Here is a 25,653-nt window from a genome sequence, read left to right on the forward strand (position 1 = left end):
TAAAAATTAACTTAAAAAAATATACATATAGAATAGATGAAATATCTAAAACATGTGTTTTTGTAGAAGTTTTATAGAAATTTTTTAAATAATTTTATATGTTCATACGTACATAGATATATACAAATAAGAAATACAAAATAAAATTTAAAAAAAATTTGTGAATATTGTTGAAACTGCGTTTATTTTTCTCAAAAATTTCCAGTGGCTCATAACAGGTTTTGTAAAAGGACAGTTTATAAAATGTAAACATCCTGATAATGTCATGAACAATTAGGAGTTCTTGTTATTTACAGGTTATCATTATTTACAGGTTATCGTTATTTACAGGTTATCGTTATTTACAGGTTATTGTTATTTACAGGTTATCGTTATTTACAGGTTATTGTTATTTACAGGTTATCGTTATTTACAGGTTATCGTTATTTACAGGTTATTGTTATTTACAGGTTATCGTTATTTTTAGGTTATCGTTATTTACAGGTTATCGTTATTTACAGGTTATTGTTATTTTTAGGTTATCGTTATTTACAGGTTATCGTTATTTACAGGTTATCGTTATTTTTAGGTTATCGTTATTTACAGGTTATCGTTATTTACAGGTTATTGTTATTTTTAGGTTATCGTTATTTACAGGTTATCGTTATTTTTAGGTTATCGTTATTTACAGGTTATCGTTATTTACAGGTTATTGTTATATACAGGTTATCGTTATTTACAGGTTATCGTTATTTTTAGGTTATCGTTATTTACAGGTTATCGTTATTTACACGTTATCGTTATTTTTAGGTTATCGTTATTTACAGGTTATCGTTATTTACAGGTTATTGTTATTTTTAGGTTATCGTTATTTACAGGTTATTGTTATTTACAGGTTATCGTTATTTTTAGGTTATCGTTATTTACAGGTTATCGTTATTTACAGGTTATTGTTATTTTTAGGTTATCATTATTTACAGGTTATCGTTATTTACAGGTTATTGTTATTTACAGGTTATCGTTATTTACAGGTTATTGTTATTTACAGGTTATCGTTATTTACAGGTTATTGTTATTTACAAGTTATCGTTATTTACAGGTTATTCTTATTTACAGGTTATTGTTATTTTTAGGTTATCGTTATTTACAGGTTATCGATATTTACAGGTTATCGTTATTTACAGGTTATTGTTATTTACAGGTTATTGTTATTTACAGGTTATCGTTATTTACAGGTTATTGTTATTTTTAGGTTATCGTTATTTACAGGTTATTGTTATTTACAAGTTATCGTTATTTACAGGTTATTCTTATTTACAGGTTATTGTTATTTTTAGGTTATCGTTATTTACAGGTTATCGTTATTTACAGGTTATCGTTATTTACAGGTTATCGTTATTTACAGGTTATTGTTATTTACAAGTTATCGTTATTTACAGGTTATTCTTATTTACAGGTTATTGTTATTTTTAGGTTATCGTTATTTACAGGTTATCGTTATTTACAGGTTATCGTTATTTACAGGTTATTGTTATTTACAGGTTATTGTTATTTACAGGTTATCGTTATTTACAGGTTATTGTTATTTTTAGGTTATCGTTATTTACAGGTTATCGTTTTTTACAGGTTATAGTTTTTTACAGGTTATTGTCATTTACAGGTTTTTGTGCTATAATTTCAGTGGTCCGGCCCACTTGAGATCAAACTGCTGTGCCTGTGGCCCCTGTCACTCCAGCCAGCAGCTGGTTTTGGAGGCTGAATAAAGATGTACAGCAGTTCGGGTTCTTACCTGAAACCTTCTCATGTCTCTTGGGTTTCCTGCATTTTTCAAACAATTCTGATTGCACTTGAGGAAGAACTTCAGGAAGAATCTGGAAGAAAATCAGAAGATGGACAAGATGAGCCTAGAAGAACGTTTCAGATCAACAAAACACTTAGAACTTCGAACAGCCGATCCAGAACGGATCCGGGATCAGAAGAAACTGTGAAGCCGGGTTCAGTTTTCACCAACACAAAGAAATTTTTATCAGGGTTTTTAAAAAATAAATAAATAAAGGGGGCAGGTTTGGTGTATCAATATTCTGGATGAGATAAATGTGAACCAACGTCCTCCATCTTTAACAGGAAGTGGCAGACAGAGCCACCGATGGACGCCTCCTGTCGGTGTTGGATCTGATGATCTGATCCTTCTCCTGCAGACTTAGAGCGTCTCATTAACAGTCGCCTTTTGATTTTCCCTCCTGCTTGCATGTGATGATTTACGCTCGTTGCCATGGCAGCAGAGGAGTATTGATTGGGAATGGATATCAATGAGGACGGGTGGTAATAACCAGCAGCTTCAGAGGAGAGAGGCGGGTCAGGATGGATTGCCACCCTAATGCATTTCCCACTGCAATGTAATCTGCACACATTCATCTCCTCGGACCATAACCCCCCCCCCACTCCTCACCCCTCCCAGGATCCCCCCTCCTGTTCTGATGGAGCGCTTCCCTTTTAATTGCCACATTATCACAATAATAATCCGGGCAGTTAACAAGCGGCAAGGTCGCAGACAGACATGTCACATTAACCAGGGGATAACCTCTACTCAACACCAGCCCTTCCTCCTCCTCCTCCTCCTCCTGCTATAGTAAGGCATGCTGGGAGTTCAGGAGGAAGAAGAGGAGGAGAAGGAGGAGGGTGGATACAGATGGGGCCTCAGTGAGGTCGCCATCGATTTCCACCTTAATAAGACAGAAAGAATAGATTTAAAAACCTTTCTACCTCACAGGGCTGCATTCAAACTCAATTCTTCAGTTTTCCCAAAATCCCACAAATACACCAGTTAAAACTGCTGGAATTCCAGGAAATGTTTCTACACAGATCACTGAATATGAACCCAAGATTTTCACTAATTAATTAAACATTTTCAGGCCTAAAACCACTTAAATTTGAGATTTATACAATAAATGTCACTGCGTTTCCCTGCAGAGATCATATTCCTCCAGTTTTATCTTCACTTCATCGGCTTCCTGTTAAATCCAAAAGAGTATTTAAAGTTCTTCTCCTCACATAAAACTCTTAAGTGACCAAGCTCCATTAGATCTTAAAGATCTCAGAGTTCCAGATTTTTCCAACTTCACTCCCAGACTGCAGGTGTACTTACGGCTCCTAAAGGGTCTAAAAGTAGAACAGGAGGCAGAACCTTCAGTAATCAGACCTCTCTGTGGAACCAGATACCTCCTCTCCCTTTAAGATCATCTTCAAACTTTCCTTCCTGATAAATCTTATAGTGGGTCTGGCTTGGTGACCCTGATCCATCCCTTTAGTTCTGCTGCTATAGGCCGAGGCTGCTGGGAGATGTCCCATGATGCACTGCACTCCTCTCTGCTCTCTTTACTCTCCACATAGAAACATCTGTTATTGTCATTAATTTGTGTTTCTCTTCTTCTTTCTCAGCAGGAATCCCTGCTTAGAGTTATGCTGCTTGTTTAGTCCCCGTTCCTGACCCCCCACCCCCCACAGGACCAGGTGAAGTGCAGCTCTTCCTGGTTCTGGTGGATTTTTTTCTTTCCAATGTCTCCTCATGCAGCTCAGGATGGAAGACTGAATCAAGAAGAGGAATTGATGGATTTCACAGTTTAAAAAAAGCATTTTAACTTTTACATTTTCAAACTGTTTATTTTCATATTTATATTATTAGATGTGTTTATATTTAAACACTTTGGTCTTTTTATTTAAAAAACAACCATACAATAAAACTTAAAATCTTTTTTAAGTTCCAGTTTAACACTATATTTATTTCCAGCTCTAAATCCAGATTTAAGAATCCCTTTAATTTAGCCCTACTCTGAGAGGAAAATCTGAAAAAGTAAGAATTATTCTGATGTACTGACTTTTTCATCTGACAGTTTTCATTTCAGACTTTTGGTTGGAAATGCTTATTTTGCTCTGAGGTAGAGACATTTAAAATCTCTGCTGCAGCGTTAACGTGTGTGCTTGTGTTTCTGAATGTTTGAAAGTTCGTCTGAAATCATAAAATCGACCTCGCTGTGTTTTATTCTTTGTTTTTTTTAAATAATTTGGCGAACTGAGCCTTTACAGAGACACAGAGGACAGAGAGGTGGGCGGTGTGTGTGTGTATCGACTGAAAGCTGATCTGCTGCTCTGGAGGCTCTAATGCCCTTTATGGCAGCGAACAGAATAATATGGAGCTCCATTCAGATGATACCGAGTCCTTCAGAGAGCTGATATGGATCAATACAGATTGAATTAAAACGCAGCTGGAGACGAGACTAGGGGCTCACACACTCATATACACACAGATTCAAACACCCAAACACACACACAGGCACGCACATGTACACATACACACACAATAAAACACACATACTGGCAACAATATTCCAGTTCTGACCTGAATATTGTTGATCAGACAGATTTTTATTTTTAAACTGGATTAATCTTTAAACCACGATCACATTAAATACCAAAATCAGAAAAATAAAAACGTGTGCTTTAAAAAAAAAATGTTTAAAGTGAAAAAAATAAAATCATTAAAAAAAATCATCAAAATCCTCGTTACACTGTTGAAGATCCAATAAAACACTCAGGGGCTGAGTTATGACGAGGGCAAAACTGCTGCGCTATTTAACATTTGCTGCGCAGTTTTGCTCTGGTTATGTTTCTACGATTAGCGCCTGATCTATTAAGACTGCTCCTGTTATCATTTGCGGAGCAAACAGCAGTATTTAAATGAGGATTTAGCGGCGCTGTTTGCTCTGTCATGTAAGGTTCTGGAGAGCAAGGAAACCGCAAACGCAAAATTAACTTTTATCCGATAGAAGTTGAGACAAATAAAGGAGACAAATAAAAATATTGCGGAAGTCGAGGAAAAAAATCTAAATGTCACCAGAAATGCTGCAATATAGTTTCATATTCAAGTTCAATTTATTTATAAGGCACACTAACAACAACCTTTAGGAACCAAGGTATTGTACATATAAAAACATGCAAGGAACAAATAAGAAATAATAAAGGTTTAAAAGCTATAAAGAAATAATAATAATAATAATAATAATAATAATAATAATAATAATAATAATAATAATAAAAGACAGGCATGATAAAGTCTTTAAACTTATCCAGCAATTCTAATATTGCAACGCTGGATCGTCTCCACAATCCTCTTCTCTGGCATTCTAAATATATTAATATAATAGAAAAAAATGCATTATCTTAGTCGCCTTTCATGGTGTCTGTGCCTCCTCAAAATTATTACTGCAGCCATTGCGCGTATACTGTTGTGCCAATTAGCACCTGCTTTTCAGAAACGCTATTTTTAGAGCAAACATAAACACCGCAAACTATTTGCGGGCTACATGAATCCCACTGCTGCGCAAACCAGATTGATTTGCATAGTCTCCTCCCACTAATGTGCACTTTCTGGCCGGAACGCCCATAATGCATATGCAGTAGCTTCAGAAACGCAAAGTGGAGAGCGGCGCAGTTTTGCCAGGATAACTGACGCAGTTCCATGTTTGCGGCTTTGATAGATAAGCTTGGGCCGATTTTAGCGGAGCAAAGCCGTCTGCACCTGTTTTAGTACACGCAAAGCGTTAATAGATCAGGGCCTCAGAGTTCACTCGTTTAGGTCGACCTGCTTGTTAGTCAGCCAATCACATGTCAGCATCTAGTCATGTAGACACGGTGAAGACGACTTTCTGAAGTTCAATCTGAGCATCAGAACGAGGAAGAAAGGAGACAAAGTGACTTTGAACGTGGCATGGCTGTTGGTCTGAGTATTTACTGGGATTTTCACACACAGCCATCTCTAGGGTTTCCAGAGAATGGTCTGAAGAAGAGAAAATATCCAGTGAGCAGCAGTTGTCTGGACCAGAACGTCTTGTTGATGTCAGAGGTCAGAGAAGAATGGACAGACTGGTTGGAGATGATAGAAAGACAACAGGAAGTTCAATAAGCACTGGTTCCAACCAAGATCTACAGAACAGCATCTCTGAACACACAACATGTCCAGCCTTGAAGCAGATGGGCTACAGCAGCAGAAGACACACCGGGTGCCTCCTGTCAGCTAAGAACAGGAAACTGAGGCTACAATTCACACACACTCACCAACACTGGACGATAGAAGATGGAGAAACGTTGCTGGTCTGATGAGTCTCTGTTTCAGCTCCACATTGAGATGTTAGCTCAGAATTTAGTGAAAACATCATGAAAACATGGATCCATCCTGCCTTGGATCAACGTTTCAGGCTGCTGGTGATGTAATGGTGTGGGAGATATTTTCTTGGCCCTTTAGTTCCAACATGGCCTGGTTTAACCACCACAGCCTACCTGAGTATTGTTGCTGACCATGTCCATCCCTTTATGACCACAGTGTAGCATCTTCTGATGCTACTTCCAGCAGGATAATGCACCATGTCACAAAGCTCAGATCATCTCCACCTGCTTTCTAGAACATGACAATGATTCACTGGACTCCAACGGCCTCCACAGTCACCAGATCTCAACCCAGTTGAGCTCCTTTGGGATGTGGTGGAACGGAAAATTCCAGTCAACAACATGAAGTCCAAATATGTATAATGACCTTAACCTGATTTAACAATTTGCAGGAGAATTAGTGAGTCAAACCTTCACACTGAAAAATAAACTGATGTCCACTGGCTGGAGAGGAGGTGTGAGTCTTCAGAGAGGAACGTCCCTGCTCAGATCCACAATCTGACAGAACCACACAACGTTCCTGAAGAACACAGTGGTACAGAAGGAGCAGAACCTGTATGGCTGAGTTTAAACAGCAGCTGCAAATACAGAAATTTGATTCAGGTTGCTGTGGACCATCTGTAGGGGTTTCACTGAGAAGCAGATCCATGGTCTGAACCATGAGCTGATACAGCATAGATGGAGGAAGATCCTGGTTTAATTCATGGAATGATTGGCTGATGATCAATAGTCAAATCTCAGGTTCGGGTGAAGGTGGTATTCCTTCTTCCATGGGGAAGTCACTATATATAAGATATAGATAAGCCACATAAGATGTAGCCATATTCGATTTATTGTACCAGAAAAATATCCCGGGGACTTAAACAACCAGACAGGATGGCATTCAATTGTTCTGATGTGTGTGTGTGTGTGTGTGTGTCAGCTTTCCAGGGAGTGTGCATGATGCCAAATTACTGCAACGTCTCAGCAATGGCCAGTTACTGGAGCAAAGTAGGGTCACAATATCTGGCTGTGAGGTTGGACATTACTTCACAGATGATCCGGCTCACTTCATGCAAAAGTGGCTTACGAAACCGTTCTCGGACACAGGTAGATTCTCCCGTAAACAAGGAAACTACAACTACCGAATGAGCCGTGCTCGGTCAGTTGTGCGAATGGCTTTCAGGTGGTTAAAGGATGATGGAGGTCCCTGCTGAAAAGAAATGACTGAAAGCTGGAGCTGAGCAAGAAAATGGTGCTGACCTGCTGGGTACCCCATAATATTTTTGAGGAGCATGGCGAAAGTTTTGAGCTCCCAGACGTCCGTGATCAGCCCCCAGTTCCAGCAATGCCTGACCATGACAATGTTGAAGGGACTGACGTCAGTTCAGCTATAATAGAGTGTTTTAATCATGACAAGCAATAACTAGCACGTCATATTTTGTTTACACAACTTTACTTTTCTACAAATTGTGTAACTGGATCAGTAAAGATGAACCTGACCCTAATCCCACCGCAGACTCGCTCACCATGAGCCTCAAGTCATAGGTTTGCCAGGCGATATCCAAGAAGAGAATTTAGTCATTTAAAATGTGGGGTTTTTTTTATTTTGGGGGGTTTGCCTGTTGCTGCTACATCCCAGTTCCCTTTTATGGTCCTTATAATCTGTCAGGTTTTTCAATTTATTTACTAGCTGGTTGACAGTTCTTCAGTAGAACCAGTTTGTGAAAAATTTTAAAGGATGTCCACGATGCCAGGAAACACTAGCTGTGTCCTAATTCAGGGTCAGAACACTTCAGTGTGCAGACTGCGTAGGCTACAGAGTGTCCTACGTAGTCTGCACACTTCGAAATCCGCTTCTTGAACTGGGACAGCCTACCTAGCCAACAAGTATTTCCCACAGCATCAACATAGGACGTTGAATCACTTAAACCTCTGAAATTACTGTTTGTATATCATAGGACACTTTAGTGAATGTTAACACCAACCATGGTAAAAAAAAAAAAAAAACCTTAAAAATCCAAATACTACAGAATTTTAATGTCACCGATTAACAAACATGTTTTTAATGTACTTGGTTTTGTAACATTTCTTCTAAAGTGTAGTTTTTTTAAAAAAAAAAAAAAAAAAAGTAGCTACTCTTTTTTTTTTTTTTTTTTTTTAACAAAACTTTATTGAAACCTAAAATCTACTCTACTGAGCTCAGTTGCTCATTCGCCACCATTTTGTTCCCAATGAATTCTGGGTGACCCTGAAGGCCGCGAAGGATGCATCACCAGCAGCCTTCATTTGAGGCCAGACAAAGTGCGGATTTGTAGGGTGGATTCAAAGGCTCCTTCGAATTCTCCGAATTGGGACAATGCTTGGTGCACCACAATGACATATGTAGCCGACAAATCCACACTTGGAAGTGTGCAGACCCTGAATTGGGACACACCTACTGGGTCTCCTCTCTGGACCAACTTTGCTTGACTCCATTGTTTCACTGGTAAGATGGTGGCTCTGTGTTTCAACACTCGTTTGTTAGCCAGGTAACCTCACCCCTAACCGTTGGTTGCATCAACAGATGAGGCCGGAGGAAGCAACCAATAGGTGTGTTTCCATTACCCCTAGAATTGCGCAAAAGCTAAATATTGCAATAACAAATCGGTAATGGAAAAACCTACATTTTGAAAAAACTCTCAAATATCACTAAAAAGTTTCTACGCCCCAATGAAGTGGTTTTTCAGACGTGTCGATATAGTAGTATATCGCAAAAGTGTAATGGAAACACTTTTCTCGCATTAACGCTTCACGGGACGTGACGTAGCGGGGCACGTGACCAGTTAGTTTCAAATAGAGATGCCACAGTCTGAGTAGATGCAGGAGGAGACGGAAATCTTTTTACAAATAATTAAAGAAAAAATATAATCGTCATCCTTTAGAGCAAAAAACGACGAAATGCAAGAGTTTTACAAAGATTTAGAAATCTCTATCCTCCTCAAAGCGGAGTCTCACGGGACAGGATTTTACAAGAACAACGGCTGATGCGCTAAACGCTGTTCAATGGAAACACCTGCAAATCGCAATTGCACTTTATCGAAATGTTAGAAATATCACTTTTATTTTGCAAAATACTGTAATGGAAACACAACTAATGTGATGCAGTTCTTCACTCTGGCCAAGCAAAGAGTTGGTGCCTTTTAAGAACCAGTTTGAGAGCCAGGAGCTGGTGGTTAGTCCATGGAAAGCCAAAGAACTGGTGCTAAGTCAGGCACTGGCTCCTAGCCAGCACTTGAACCAGCCCTCTGGAAAAGAGGTATGAGAGGTATGAGAGTTCCAAGCTCCGGGACTGGATGGTGGCCGGTACCAGTCAGACGTAAGTTTCATCGGGTTTCGGAAAAACAAAAGTCTAATCATCATAAAGATTTTAAAGAAAGAAAGGAGGAGAGACTGGAGGAGGCAGCTGAGGAGCACATTGAAAACATCATAAATAATAAAGCTGGAGCTCCATCATTATCTGGACCAGAACCTTCCTCCCCTCTTCCTCCTCTTCTTCTGTGGCTCCTAAAGAAGGAGGGAAGGATAATGAGGGAGCCGGAGTCTGCCGGTGTAAGCTGTCACCTCATTACACCGATCCACGATCAATTACAGCTGGACACGCTGAGAGTGCGGATCAGAACCACTGCTGCTGCCTGCCAGGCAAAGTGTAGGGAAAATTACTCATTGCTACACTTCATTCAACAATCAAGGACATCCTGTTCGGTTGCAGTTCTGTCAGAACCATCAGAAACTGCTGAATCACACTGTAAAAAACACACCAAACAACTTCAGCACAAACAGAACCGAGTTCAAGAGACCTGGATCTGAATACGCCTGTCTGCTCGTCTGTACAGATGAAGATGGATGTTCTGGGATGAACCAAGTTAGTCTGTAGCGGATCCTGTTCCCGATCTGACTCCACATCTGCTGCTTGTCTAAAGTTTAAATTTCTACTGCTTCATGTTTTACCTGACTCAGCAGAACTCCCAGCCCTTGTTATGTTTAGACAAAAACAATGAAACAACCAGACGAGCCCTCGTGTTTCAACTAAAACTTGTATTCTGTTGTCAGTTCTTAACAAACCAGCTGGATTTTAATGGATTACAAGAAATTAAATTATTTCTAAACAATCCTAAATAAAATCCAACTCAGAAACACAACTCTTTGCTGTGATGATGAAGCTGAAAAAAAATGTGCTAAAAAGATAGACAGACAGACAGACAGACAGACAGACAGACAGACAGACAGACAGACAGATAGACAGATAGACAGATAGATAGATAGATAGATAGATAGATAGAATGTTTTAAAAAGTAGTTTCTGAATCTTTTCATATTACAAAATGTAGATGGTGGGATCTTCCAAGTCTTTTACTTTTTATATATTTTTTTACTTTAATTTGACTTCTTTCCACAATTTTTAGACCCAGTTTGTTGCAGACTGGTGAACCTCCCTCCATCTTTGCTAGTGATGTGCCATGCGCGAAAGAGCCGGCTCTGAAAGCCGATGCTTTGAATCAGAAGAGCCGGCTCCCAGTTTTTTTTCCTTTTGCTGTGTGCTTAGCTCTCAGTGCTCAGCCCAGCTCTGCCCAAGGCGCTGCTTTGTTTGGATTGACCCGCATGGACAGGCAGCCAATCACATGTGAGGATATAGGATCATTGAGACATCAAACCCTACTCACAGAGGGGAGAAACTGGATCCACCCATCCAAGATGAGGCATCGTATTTTTCTGAATGCCAACCTGCACTGAGAACATTTGGTTCTCGCTCTGTTTTGGGAATTGTTTGCTGTTTTTTATTCATTTGTGCAATATCAGAGTTTAATTGAAATATTAAACAAAAGTAAGTGATTTGGTATCAGAATAAATGCACAAAAGGAGGCAATGGAAAGGCTTCTCGTAAAAATGCTGAACACAAAAGGATTTTCAATGCACGATTCATTAATTTTTGAGACGTTAAGGTAAAATAGTGTGCTAAAAGAGATGCTAAATTAAGAGCCGTTTAGGAGCCAAAAGAGCCAAATATCCCATCACCAATCTTTACATCTGAGACTCTGCCTCTCTGAAATGCTCCATTTATACCCAGTCATGTTACTGACCTGTCAATCTAATTAGCTGTCAAATGCTCCTCCAGTTGTTTGTGATTTGTGCCCATTACTTTTCCAGTCTTTTGTTGCTCCTGTTTCGACTTTTAACAGACATGTTGCTGCCGTCAGATTCAAAATTAGCTCATATTTTCTATGAAACCATTATATTCTGTTTTTATTTGCATTTTACACAGTCTCACAACTTTTTGGGAATTGGGAGTTATATCCTAATTAAGTAAAAAAAATTAAATTATTACCACTTTTAGTTTCTCATTTAAAGTCATTTTTACATGAGAAGTTACTATAAAGGAACAAACATCTTAAATAGTTTTAACATAAATGAGTGGGATATTTTTCCTTCTCTTAACAGTCATTATTTTGGGTAATTTGTTCCTCATTGTACTTTAACTGCCAGGAACTGTTTCTTCAGACGGATTTGGACTCCTCCCGACCCTCGGTGGCTCTCAGCGGCCTTTCGTGGCCCTGGGGCCAGCTCAGTTATCCTGCATGTTTGAATGAACGGGAGCTGGGAGGCTTCCTGCTGAGCCGCAGAGGATTTCATTCTGAAAAGCAGAAACACGACGGCGGCGGCTGTAATTGTTCCAGTGGAGCAACTTTAGAGCTAATTTAGCTCACATCGGGTGTGTGTGTGTGTGTGTGTGTGTGTGTGTGTGTGTGTGTGTGTGTGTGTGTGTGTGTGTGTGTGTGTGTGTGTGTGTGTGTGTGTGAGTGAGTAAGTGAATGGGGTGGGGGGCACATTGGTCTGACTTCAGCATTTTCACCGGCCACTCTCCATGATGTCAACCCAACCACACCCAGTGCACTATGGGAAGCAATTACGTGGGGCTCAGATTACAAGACCCTAATGAACACACAAGCATGTACACACATGCACACACACGTGCACTCCCTGGAGTCTCTCACTTATTATGTTAGGCAAGAAAGAAAAAGCAGCAAAAAAAAAAATCAATATTTCAGCAGGAGTATTTTTAAAAGCTGCCGCGTTGCTGATCTGCCGCCGCTCGCCCTCACAGTGTGATCCTCTCCCCGCGTGAGGAGCCACCCCACGTTTACCACCTGCCCGCCCGGCGAGCCCGAACTAGCACGCCACCACCATCGGCACCACTGACTCATCTCACAGGTGACAAAACTGAAACGAAGCACAAAGCGAGCGTGGCGAGCCGAGGCCGCCGCGGCTCCAACAAACGATCCGTCCTGGTTAACCCGCTAACCGCCTCGCCGTCACATCTCATCTGTTTGCTGCTAACGAACGAACCGTGGAGGATCTACAGCGGAGAGACAACAGCGAGGGGAGGAAAAAAGAAAAACAAGCTCACAGTTAGCGCTACAAAAACATCAGAAGAAGCAGAAGAAGAAGCAGGAGGAGGAGGAGGAGGAGGAGGAGGGTGGCCTCATTAGGAGGTTGAGTAAAGTCTAATATTGACTCTGCCGTGTTGTTGAAATAATTACTGAGGAGCTCAGATGATGCTCCTCTGCAGCTAATTAGGATATGAAACAAGAGCATCACCATCACATGATGATTCACCAGCCTCAGCACCACCGTGTGTGTGTGTGTGTGTGTGTGTGTGAGGGGGTGAGGGCTCTCCTTGGCTCTGCTACACACTATCAATAATTCACAAGCCAAGATGGCAATTACAGGACCATGTACAATCAAACTAAATATTTGATGAGGCACTAAAACAGTGTCTGGATCAGATCTGCCTCTATCTCTCTTTCTCTCTCTCTCACACACACACACATACACACACACACACACAGTCTATTGTCACAACACATTAGGTCCTTCGTCCCTTATTCCCCAGACTTAGTCTTGACGTGCAAAAGTAGTTTATTCTGCTAAAAGAGCTTCGTGCAATTCATTTGTTCCATCTGAGATATTGAGAGCTGCAGTTTTTCATCCAGAGGCGCCGCGGATCATCTCGTTTTCATCCCCGAGAATAAAAAGACCACCAAGAGAGGACATCAAGTTAAATATGTAAAGCTGATCAATCCAAATCATTCACAGTCTTTATCTTAATGACGGGGCTGCGCCTTCTCTTTCTCTATGAGTAGAAGGAACTTTACTGCCCCTAAAAATAATCCAACACCAAATCCATAAAAAAAAGTAAAAAACATTCAAATCAGGCTGCAGCGCCCCCTGCTGTTTGGATGTCTGAATGTGATCAGAAAGTTAAGAGACAAATCAAAGTTTTGGTCATTAGTACTGCTGTTAACCTGATGTCAAGGAGGAAAGACATCAGCAAGGATCTAAGAGAGGCAGCTTTTGTTGTCCGTCAATCTGCAAAAGTTTATAAGGTTATTTAAAAACATTTGGAGTCCATCATTTTACAGACAGAAAGATTATTCACAAATGGAAAACATTTAAGACAGTAACACTTAAAGAGCTACAGTACATCTCAGACTCTCCAGGCCTCATTTAGCATGTTAAATGTTAATGTTCATTAAAGTCCAGTTAGAAAAAGACTGAACCAGTTTATCTTGTTTGGAAGGGTTGCAGGAGAAAGTCTCTTCCCTTTAAAAAGAACATGGCAGCATGGCTTAGGTTTGTAAAGCTGCATCTGAACAAACCACAAGATGTCTGGAACAATGTCCTCTAGACAGACCAGACCAACGTGGAGATGTTTGGTCAAAATGCACAAAAAAACCCAAACACAGCATATCAGCATGAACTGCTCATACCAGCTGTCAGCACGGTGGTGGAGGGATGGTGATCTGGGCAGCTTACAGTCACTGAGTGGACCATGAACTTCTCTGGATACCAAAGTATTCTAGAGTCAGATGTGAAAGCAAACAGCTGTAGATCTACAACAGAATGACTGGAAAAGAGAAGAATGGCATGATCCAGTGAAAGTCCAGACCTCAACCTGACTGAGATGCTGTGGTGGGGCCTTCAGAGAGCTGCAGAAACCAAACTGCTGGATCATGGAGAGGAACTCATTTTTTACATCTGTTATTTCTGTTCAACAGCAAGTTTTCAGGAGCCCGAATAAAGCGTCAGCAGCCATGTTGGATCTGACGGGAACACGGCGGAGATGTTTGAACATGAACGCGATACAGATTCTTCCTGCTTGCTGGAGGTGAGAGTGTGTATCTGTGTGTGTGTGAATGTTTAAATGCGCTGCGTTCCTGGGGCACACGGTTCAACAGAACATCCCATAATTATTTCATATGCTTGAGAGAGACGGAGAGTAAAGCAGAGAGCAACACATCTTAGATCAGGTCAGGCCAGAATAACATCTGTCGCACAAACTGTCGTGTTTTCATCCCTCAGAAAACGTCACTGCCGGAAACCTGAAGCAAACTTTAAACTAAAACCAGCCTCGAAAAAAACTTTATTCACCTTAACTCATTCACAGTTTACATTCATCTCCAGGACAATGTCTCAGACCAACCAGTACACACACTTCCACAGAAAGCGTGCTCATCGTCATGACAACGCAGTCAAAATACAGCCGAGGGGTAACCTGAGATAGAAAAATCATTTATGTGATGACGTGTGCGTGCGTGTGTGTGTGTGTGTTAGACATTAGGGCTGTGAGCGAAAAATTTTAAAGAAAAACACATTCATGTTGTCCTGTTTAACACACACTCTACACGTAACATCTGATCACAGATTAAACCTGCACACACACACACACACACCTGCTACTGTAACAAATTCAAAATAGAAATCAGATGTTCACAGCAGAACACTGGAGCCTACATTTCCCATGATGCTGTTAGAACCTCATGAGTCCTGCTAAATAACGATTCCACCAAAGCAATTGCACAATAGTGTGCATGAGGGAAGCATAATTTAAAAAACACACATGTTTAAAAACATTGCAAAAAAGGGTAAAAATTCCAAGTGAAAAAATAAAAAACATGAAAAAAATGTTAAAATTAAAGGATATAGTGCAATTTAAAGAAAATGTTCCTGTAAGAAAAAACTGTGACAACTACATTAAAAAAGCAAGAAATATACCAAATAAAGATTAGAAATGAACTAAAATAGAATTATCTGCTCAAAACTGTAACAGAATAAATAATCATTAAAGACTAAAATAATTTTCGAAAACTCTTTAAAAATACAGATTAAAACAGATTTTTTTTTTTTTTTTTTTTGAGGAAAAACAAAGATTTTCCACATTGAAAATAAAGTTTGCATGATGTTAATCTTCAGATGGGATTTTATAAATTACCTGCTGCTTGCTGTAGTTCAGCTCCATATCTGATGAGGCTGTAAAACTTCAGATTCTGCTCTGATATTCAACGAGACATTACAAAAAAAGAGAGAAAACAACACCAGAAGTCCCCTGAGATCCCTCAGGTTTCCTCAGACTGACAGTAAACCAGCAAACGTCTGAAACACAAACGTAGGATTCAGCTTTTCTGTTCCAGTTTCATAAATTCAGCCACCCAGAAGAACTGCAGCCCCAGGGGATTATGGGAGTTGTAGTGATGAAGAGTAGACTGTGTGGACAGCTTGGCAGCATATTGTGAGTCAGAGGGAGCATCAGGCTAACAGCTGCCACCAGACAAACACCAAGAGACTACCTCAACAGTCACGGTGTCTGGAAACAACCTGGAGAAGCCTGGAAACACCCTGGAGGAGCCTGGAAAGAACCTGGAGGAATCTGGAAACAGTCGTCTCCCTCTAGGCAGCACACCGAGACATCTGCACGGCTAAATTAAAAAAAAAAAATCACTCTGCAGATTTAAACATTTACCTGCACTTTGTCCTGTTAAATATGCTGAGATAATTAGGGCTTATTAAACTGGATTCCAGCCAACACCAGGCCACCTTCAAGGTTCTTCTAGGGAGTTCCAGGAGCAAAACACTGTTATGTTAATGTTAGCTTAATTCAGCTGAAATGTTAGCAGCTTAAAGATGAGGCAGTGGAGTTTTCCACAGCTGTCAGAGTGCACGTTTCTTTCCCCAGAGTGTTGGTTTTTATGGCTGAAATGATGAACTTTGCTAATCTGACACAAAAATGGACATATGCTACATTAAACTGTCAGTTTTTAGTCCACTTTTTTCTCTCTTTTTTCAGACTTTTAAAAAAAAGTTTTTCTAGGGCTGAATTTTCTTTGTTTAAAATCTAGGGGACCATAATGGTGTAAACGGTTTAATAAAAAGGGCCCAGCTCTCTAGGACTGAAACTAATCAACCTGTCAGTTATTACACGTTTACACTACTCAAGTCCTTACAACACACCTCCAACTCTAAAACTAAAACTTAAAGTTTTCATCACAAACTAAAATGTTAAACACATAGTCGGAGATTTCATGTCCCACAATTTATTTATTTTGTTTTTTGCCGTTATAAATTATAATTCCAGGTATCTGTTTAAATCCAGTAGAAGCTGTGATTTTACTGCTGTCATGAGAAATCCTCATCGCAGCCGTGTTGCAGGTTTTTCATGCTGAACTGAAGGATTTCTTTATCCTCTCAGGACACTGAAGATCCTTCAGCTTCGAGCCTGATGAAATCCTCCTAAAACCCAGCAGATCAACTCAAACCGCCTGAAGGTAAAAACCTAAAAACTGGACTCATTTCTTTCCTGAAAAGTTTGACATTTCAGACGCATGAGGATTGACACGAACTCCGTTAAATATATCTTGGCTCAAAGGCACGTCGGCGGCCGATGCAAGGCAGATGAATTTAGCAGCAGAGCTCTTGTTAAAGCCTCCGAAAATCAAGGTCAGACCTCTGAATATCAAAGAGCACATTATCAAAACAACTCAAACTCACAACAAGTAGGGATGTGAGGAGCTGAGCTGAGGCCGATCTGCAGGGAAAACAGACTGACGGCGCTTCCAGACGTAACGGCTCGATTAGTTCATGACCTGCAGACTTCCTTCTGACCTGAAAACCCCCGACCACCTCTTCCTGCTCACTCTCATTATGCAGAGCTGCAAACAAGCAAGTAACACCGTCAAAGTTTATCAGCAGCCATGGAAGAATTACTGAACAGGCCTGAGGGGCACAGGTCCACGGGCCCTAGAGGACACCAGGGCTAAGGTTGGAAATCAATGACATAAGTTCATTAATTCTTAAAAAAAATCTAAAATAAAAAACAAACTCTCAAAAAAGGGACTGAGAACAGATGGATAAATACACAACAAGAAAGAGATGGGAAATAATAACAAAACCTCAAAGGGACACCCAACATCTGCTAGAACCAGCACTGTAGACCACTTAGTTGATGGGATCACACCAGCTGGGCCATCAGAGAGTTCTCAGACCAGACCAGTCTTCAAACCCGACCTTCAGCTAGATGTGAAACATACACCTGTAAAGCATAATGAGTATCTGGCAGAGCTGTGATGCCCCCACAAACGCGATAAAACAAACCGTACATTTACAAAGGGGAAAAAAAAAATCAGACATGGAGTCTCAGCTGGTAAAAAAAACAACTGTTAAAAACATAAAACAAGTGCGTAAAGATCTGACATAATTCATGGAAAATTACTACAACAAGATGAAAAACAGCTGCAGAAGAATTTTTAGAAAGGCTAACAGGCTTTGAAGAGCCTGATAATGACTGCATCTGCCTAAAATGACAAAGAAACCAACAAAAGAAACAGGAAGAAAACATGTTTTACCATTCTAAAATATTAATTAAAATCGGTAGTGTGTATGTTTGGTTTTACTGTGGGGAAATAATTAAATCATGTTGTACATGTTAACAATTTACTGCTCAGGCAAGCATGAGCTGAAATCGTTAAATGAATCATAAAACTGGAGAGGAAGATGTTTTTTTATAAATAAGGCTGAAGTGCTGAAAGAAACCATCACTTAAAGCAGGTTTGACCTTTAACGAGATGTAGCGGCAGGTTATTTAGGGACCCTACTTTAGTTTTCATATTTAATTTAAAATCATATTCAGAGGTCATTTAGGATTAGACAATGGAAAATTATTTTATAACTTTTTCCCTGAAACTTTTCACATTTCATGTTATGACAGCACCAAGTCTAAGTCCTCTGTTTTATCAGTAGCTCGCAACTAACACCAAGTTAGCATATATTACCAATCTGTTCCAATATTTACTTACTTTTCAGCCTATGTTAGCATAAACATTTAGTAGCAATCTGTTTAATGAATAACAAGCAAAGTTAGCGCTAAGTTAGCATTTATTAGCATTCTGTTTAATGAGCAACTATTTTTTTTGTAAAATTAGCACTGAGTTAGCATCTGTTTTAGCTAACCATGTTAGCATTTACATTTTTTGCAATTCGTTTACTGATTAGCTTATTTTCTGAGTCAAAGTATTACCAAGTTAGCATCTGTTAGCAGTCTTTTCCAGTATTTACTTACACTTGTTAGTGTTAATATTGAATTGTGCTAAATAAACTGGCCTTGCCTTGAATTTTATTTAGCCTGGTTTTATGGTTTGGTGGTTAGAGTTTGGATAAACTACTTTTTCGTTTGTTTTGTATAAGTTGAAGCAATTAACTTGAGTTAGTAGGCTACACTGTCTTCCATTAGCAGAACTAGCGTTTGTCGGAAACCTGTTTTACTGGTAAAGCTTTGCCACTTCTATTTTACACACAGTGGGGTTAGCTACTGTTGCTGCAGCTTCACTTTTCAACTTATTTGTTTATATCCCAGTTGAGAAATGTAAAATAATTTAATTTGACAGTTAAGCATTTCATAATTTAATTTTTGTTTTAGCTAATTAGCTTAACTTAGAACACGGTTTAATTTTTAGGTAACTATTTTATTATATATTATGTGTTATGTTATATTGTCAACTCATTGTTTGCATACTTATTTAGACTTCGTTAACGATGAAGTGGCCAGTTAGAAGCAGACTTTGGAAGTCAAATTGTTTTGTGGTATGTGATTTAATTATTTCTTAAAACTCTACATTGAAATATGCTACCTTGTCAGTTTCTATGCTACTAGTGCTGCTATACTAAGAACTGTTGACAGCTTGTAAATATGTGTGTTTACAGCTGCTATAACTACTAACACATAGTAGGAGCACCAGTATAGTTTCTCTCATCACATCACCTGGAATCCTAGTTTCCCATCCGTCAGTAATGGTGCTGATGTGCTGAGTTTAAAGACAAACATCTTTCTTTAGTTTATGTGATCAGAAGTCAGAGGCGCAGCACAGATTTACCTCTTACTTATAAACCTGACAAACGTTTCTCTTTACACACATTACTATTCCAAACAGGCTTCACGCAGCTCGTACAGCCACTGAGGTATTTAATTAGGTGTCTGACTGCTGATGGCTGAACATCCAGCTTTATTGAACCAAAATTAAGGGAAAAGAAAAAAAAACTTGGCCATTTGAATAAATGCCTGGGGCTTGCCTTCCAACCATTTCATTTCAATATCTCTTCATGCCACTTTAACCTTTCCAGCTGCTGCCTCGACTCAGGAAGTGAAGGGGGATAAAATGTTGCTGAGTGTCACATAAACAGGTCCAGGAAACTTCAGAGACTCACTAATTACCAACACTGAATCCCTAAACAAGAGGAAAGTCAGTCGGGAATTTCAGCTGTGGAGAGGTTTTAATTCAAATCATGAAAACTTTATTAACACTAAACATCAAAATGGTCCCTAAGTTGTTACTTCATTTACTTCTTTCAGCCATGACTTGACGTCTGGCAATGCCAGTTAGAAAAAGAGAAAGAAAAGGGCTTTGTTTATCTAAAATAATATTTTCCAGTTGCTTTAAAAAATATACAAAATTTCCATCTATCTATTAATTGTCTTTATATTTTTCTGTATGAAAAAACTCCGTCATCATCCAGTGGGAGTGAATGGTAAGTGATTGTGTTTTATCTTGTTTTTGTTTTTACTACACTAACCTCATGCACTTGAAATATGCACTTTAACTACTTTATGACTGGTTTACACTTTATTGTTTGTCTGTACCTTGAATTATATGTATTGTTGCAGTTGTCTGTGACCTGAGACAACAGATGCAAATTGGCTGTTATGCTAACATCATATGTCCATTAAGTCCTTTCAAAAAAATTAATAAATCTTATTTACAGTTTTACTTCAGTTTACAAAAAATGTGATGCATTAAAGGATGAAAATTGGATTTATCAAAAGCATGTATATATATATATATATATATATATATATATATATATGTGTGTGTGTGTGTGTGTGTGTGTGTGTGTGTGTGTGTGTGTGGTATTACTGTGTACAACAAAAAACAAACCTTAAACTTTATAGAATGATCTTCCTATTTATTTTTAAATAAAATTTTAAATATCAAAGTAAAAACTCTGATGTGTGTGAAAAAGGAAATGAAACTGTCGTATTTGAACATTTACAGCCTGACAGCTACTGTTAATAACATGGATGGGAGCTGAGGAGGGACACTTTTACTGAAACTGATCATTTAAACACTTAAAAGAAATTTGGTTAAAATGTCTGCTTCCAGTTGGAACCACAAAGTCATATTTTAGTGTGTATTATATTAATGATACAGTTTATATGAAGGGGGGGTAATAAGACTATAAGACGGTAAACACAGAGGCACACTGCTGATGGGCTGCTGATAAAGAGCAGGAATAATGATGCAAGCCTTACAAAGTGAATGTAATTTACACAGCTTTGAAGTCGACACTGAAAGCACATCAGGCCGAGCGGCCAAATTAAACACACTCACATCCAAATGAACCAGTAAAGACACATTCACCTAATTGGCACAAACAGCTCATAGAAAAGTGGATTTTTTTTTCCTTAGGAGGGGGGGAGTATTTTCATCTGCTGAATCTCTGCACGTTTCAGGGTTTTAAAGCTCACCGCTATTCTCCATCTGTTTGGCGGCGGCTCCAGTCTGCTGCGCTGGGACCAGCGGTCAGCAGCAAGGTGAAGCCAGCCGCACCATCTGGCCTGACCTTGGGCCGCACTCGGCCGGCCGAGGCGGCTTTCAGGGGAGGAAACGAGGGCAGAACGGGCTCGTCCTGCAGGTTCCTGAATCCTCTTTGTTTCTGAATGGTTTTCTCAGGGAGGATGTGGAGCTGCTTCTGCTCTGTCATAAAGCTCCTAAACAAAAGATAATGGACCTCCTCCTGAGGAACAGCACAGCAGACACTTACAGCAGAGGAATGGCTCATTTTGTGCTACAAAAGGTCAATATCTGCCTTTAAGAGAAATGGAAATAAATCTTTAAGGTGTGGAGCTGCCGTTAGCATCTTCTGCACCATGTTTGACAGCAGGAAGTTAACAGTGGTGACTGGAACACAGACCTGTTATCTGCCTCCGCCTCTGCTTTTACTGAAGGCTAAATCAGGAGGTGATACAACTGATTATCATGAACAAGACAGAAATAGAATACCCTATACTAGTTATCTACTGTATTAAAACATCTGCTATCGGCTTGTATTCATTGTCCACAATCCAGATAATGTAAACAACAAGAAAACAATCCTTCTACCCTTTTTTGTACACTTCATTCAAAACTCTGCCACCAAAATTGACCTTAGTTCAGTTCCAGATTTAAATCTGAATTATATCACATTGCCATCCTCTAATTTATTTACTCATTTATTTACTTATTTATGCTCCTGAAAGTATTTTCCCGACTGGTAGAGAGAGAAACACCCCAATGTCGACATTCATCTTTTCATATTCCCATTCAGCTGTAAGTAGATTTGTAAGGAAATCACTCACATCTGACAGCGTCCAATCATCTGAGAGGAAAATGCAGGTTTCTTAATAAAAATTTAATTTAGAAAGGAGTTTGTGCACACCTGTTTCAACATTTATTTCCTTTTTGAATAGGATAGTATTAGCATTTACTAGAAATTGATTGATGAATAAATGAGCACTAATTAGCAAATATTAGCATTTTTCTACATGTTAGAATTAACATTTACTCGTACTCTGTATAATGACTAACAAACCAAGTTAGCATAAGTTAGCTTTTATTAGCATTTTGTTTCATAAGTAACTTTTTTGTAATATTAGCACTAAATTAGCATCTGTTAGCAATCTGTTTCAGCATATATTTATTTTTCTAACCATGTTTATACTGAATAGTATTCTGTTTAACAAATAACTGAGTTAGCATTCTGCTTCATGAGGAACATTTTCTTTAGTAACTTTTCAAACCATATTGTTTATTTTCATTAGTAGTCGGTTTAATACATAAATAAGTTTGAATTTATTAACATTCTGTTTCATAAGTAACATTTTTGTCATATTAGCACCAAGTTAGCAACTGTTATCCATCTGTTCCAGCATTTATTTGTTTTTCAAATTACAGTACCATTAATATTTATAACAGTCAGTGTATAAAAACTAAACAAAGTCAGTATTTATTAGCTTTCAGATTAATAAGTTACTCATCTGTTGGTCATATTAGCAGTAAGTTAGCATCTGAAGGCAGCATTTCCTTCTCAAACCACGTTAGTGTTTATATTTATTAGCAATCTGTTTCAAGTAATTACTAAGTTAGCATTTGTTGCCTTTCTGTTTAATACATAACATGTTTTCAGTCATATGAGCACCAAGTTAGTCAATCTGTTTTAGCATTTACAAAACTTTTCAGACCCTTTTGGGGCTAATTTATCATCTGATTATTGAGAAACTGAACCCATATAAATAAATTTGTTCGGCTTCATTTCTGTATTCAGAAAAGAAAAAAGAATCTAGTTTGTGAAAGTTTGTGGTGTTTGAAGGAAAAATGAAAAGAAAAGATAAAATTAGTCAGGAGCGTCTCTGTGTGCACACTACAACACACACACACACAATTCATGGTAAACCTGAAGAAGGTGTTTTACTGTTTAAATGAAGGTTATACACAAACACACACTTACAGAGAGGCCCTGCAGCGTTACAGACCATAATAATCTGATCTTTGTCATACAAACAGGCCTCAGTTAGTGAGACACTTTATTACAAATATTAATATTCATCAGAAGGAGGAGGAGGAGGAAATCTGCAGGTCTGTCAGCTGTGACATCATCAGAAATCTCCAAACATCCTAATCTGCTGATATGAGCTCTGTTTCCTCTAAAAACCACTTTTCTCTCCTGACAGACGGAGACGAGGATAAAAAAAAAAGCTGAATGTTGACAGAAAACAAACACTGTTGACCATTTGTTGTGCTGACACACTGCCAGCTCTCTCTCTCTCTAACACACACACACACACACACACCCTGCTGACATCGCTGTGACCTGCTGGAGGACATGCTGATCACCTGATCACCTGATCCCAGATCTGCTTTCTCCTGCAATCCAGCGGTGCCTCTAAACGCCTCATCAACGCGTTTAATCAAATTAGCAAGGAGCCAAAAATTGACGCTTTTCATTAATTATACAGGATAATTCTAATTGCAAATTCAAATGTATTCTCTGGGAACAGAAGGTGTTCAGTAATATTTCAGGGAATTTGCATATTAAATGGGGGTCGCTCTGCATTATGTATGCAAATGTATGCACATTGTCTTTATTTTTAACTTGCGGGCCATATGTGCGGCTGCCTGCCTGAGCAGGTGAAAACAGTCCTGAGTGTTTAATTTTGCTGAACAAACGCTACGATGAGGCTTGTCGAGTGCTGCATGGCCCATGTCAATCTCGGCCCGCCGTTTTTTGTTTTGGTCTCATGGCAGCCTCGGCTTTGATTCGCCGCTGGAGGTGAAGTGTTTCTGCTTCCTTTTTTCTGTCGTTTCTGTTGCTTTCGTGACTCTTTTGGCTGCCAGCCGTCACCATGACACTGCGCCGTCAGCGCAAACAGAGGGCAGAAGTGTTACACAGCATGAAGCAGACGCACCTCGACCACCTGCACACACACTCACACACACACCCTGAAGGTTTGTTTGGAAGCACAGACAACCTGAAACCTGACAACAATCAGCTGATTTATCCAAACATACATACTGAGGGAGTTTAGTTTCAAGATTCAAGGTTCTTATTGTCGTGGACGTACCTCATTACTGGCAATAAAAAATTTTGTGCTTGGTGTCGACTCAACTTTGTACAAAACTTGTAAAAAACTTACAGGTAAAAAAGGTAAGAATCTGTACAATTAAAGTTAATGTAAAAATAGTATATTCATTTTAATTAAAACAGGAATAGAATAAAAAAATTTGAATAATAATAAAAAAAAATAAGATAAAAAGATGTGCAGCATGGAGGAAGACAGGGGGGGATCAGGGAGTTTTTGAGCCCAAAATGTTTAATCTCTGGTCTCATCTCATTTCATTCATCAATATTCGTCCAGTTTTACATTTTAGAATGATAAAGTTGGGACAGAAAAGATTTAGAGTAAATCAAGTCATTTTATAACTCAGCATCTCTCATCCCGAGTCTCTGAGGATCAGAGATGTTCAGTTTAAAAACAAAGTTCTTTCTTCCATTTTCCCCCCTCTACAGTCAGAATATCATTAAAATGTTCATTCAGTCTGGAGGAAGTCTCAGCTGGACAGCATGATCTCAGATCCCTCACAGCCCTGCATCCAGAACCTGCATCCATCACCAGCTGGTAGGACCACATGAACCAGGATTACCGTGGAAACCTTTGTCAGGTCTACAGAAGATCCATTCAGTTATCTTAATTCAGACTTTACAGAGAAGAAAATATGTTGCACGTTAACCTGATCCAGAGTTCCAGAGGTGGTGTTGGCATCTCTGGACATCTAGGATGAGCAAGGGTTGGATCGGTTCTGTGATGGAACAGAGTCAGATCGGTTCTCTGATGGAACAGAGTCAGATCGGTTCTGTGATGGTACGGGGTCAGATCGGTTCTGTGATGGTTCTGGGTTGGATCGGTTCTGTGATGGAACAGAGTCAGATCGGTTCTGTGATGGAACAGAGTCAGATCGGTTCTCTAATGGAACAGAGTCAGATCGGTTCTGTGATGGTTCTGGGTTGGATCAGGGTTCTGTGATGGTTCTGGGTTGGATGGGTTCTGTGATGGTTCGGGGTCAGATCGGTTCTGTGATGGTTCTGGGTTGGATCAGGGTTCTGTGATGGTTCTGGGTTGGATCAGGGTTCTGTGATGGTTCTGGGTTGGATTGGTTCTGTGCTGGTTCTGGGTTGGATCGGTTCTGTGATGGAACAGAGTCAGATCGGTTCTGTGATGGTTCGGGGTCAGATCGGTTCTGTGATGGTTCTGGGTTGGATCAGGGTTCTGTGATGGTTCTGGGTCAGATCAGTTCTGTGATGGTTCTGGGTTGGATCAGGGTTCTGTGATGGTTCTGGGTTGGATTGGTTCTGTGATGGTTCTGGGTTGGATCAGGGTTCTGTGATGGAACAGAGTCAGATCGGTTCTGTGATGGTTCGGGGTCAGATCGGTTCTGTGATGGTTCTGGGTCGGATCAGGGTTCTGTGATGGTTCTGGGTCAGATCGGTTCTGTGATGGAACAGAGTCAGATCGGTTCTC

The 25,653-nt window shown here is 39.5% G+C and overlaps 1 protein-coding gene across 2 annotated transcripts in view; it reads right to left on the reverse strand.

The window, feature by feature from the left end:
- The window catches only part of LOC121643379 (transcription factor COE3-like), a 175,717-nt gene that overhangs the window by 65,970 nt on the left and 84,094 nt on the right, over positions 1-25,653 (reverse strand). For both annotated transcript variants that reach the window (XM_041990765.1, XM_041990764.1), the window contains exon 7: positions 1,769-1,850. In XM_041990765.1, the coding sequence (XP_041846699.1) occupies positions 1,769-1,850 (82 nt within the window). The remainder of the gene's footprint in view (positions 1-1,768; positions 1,851-25,653) is intronic.

This window comes from Melanotaenia boesemani, chromosome 7, assembly GCF_017639745.1.
Source record: "Melanotaenia boesemani isolate fMelBoe1 chromosome 7, fMelBoe1.pri, whole genome shotgun sequence".
In the NCBI taxonomy this organism is placed as follows: Eukaryota; Metazoa; Chordata; class Actinopteri; order Atheriniformes; family Melanotaeniidae; genus Melanotaenia; species Melanotaenia boesemani.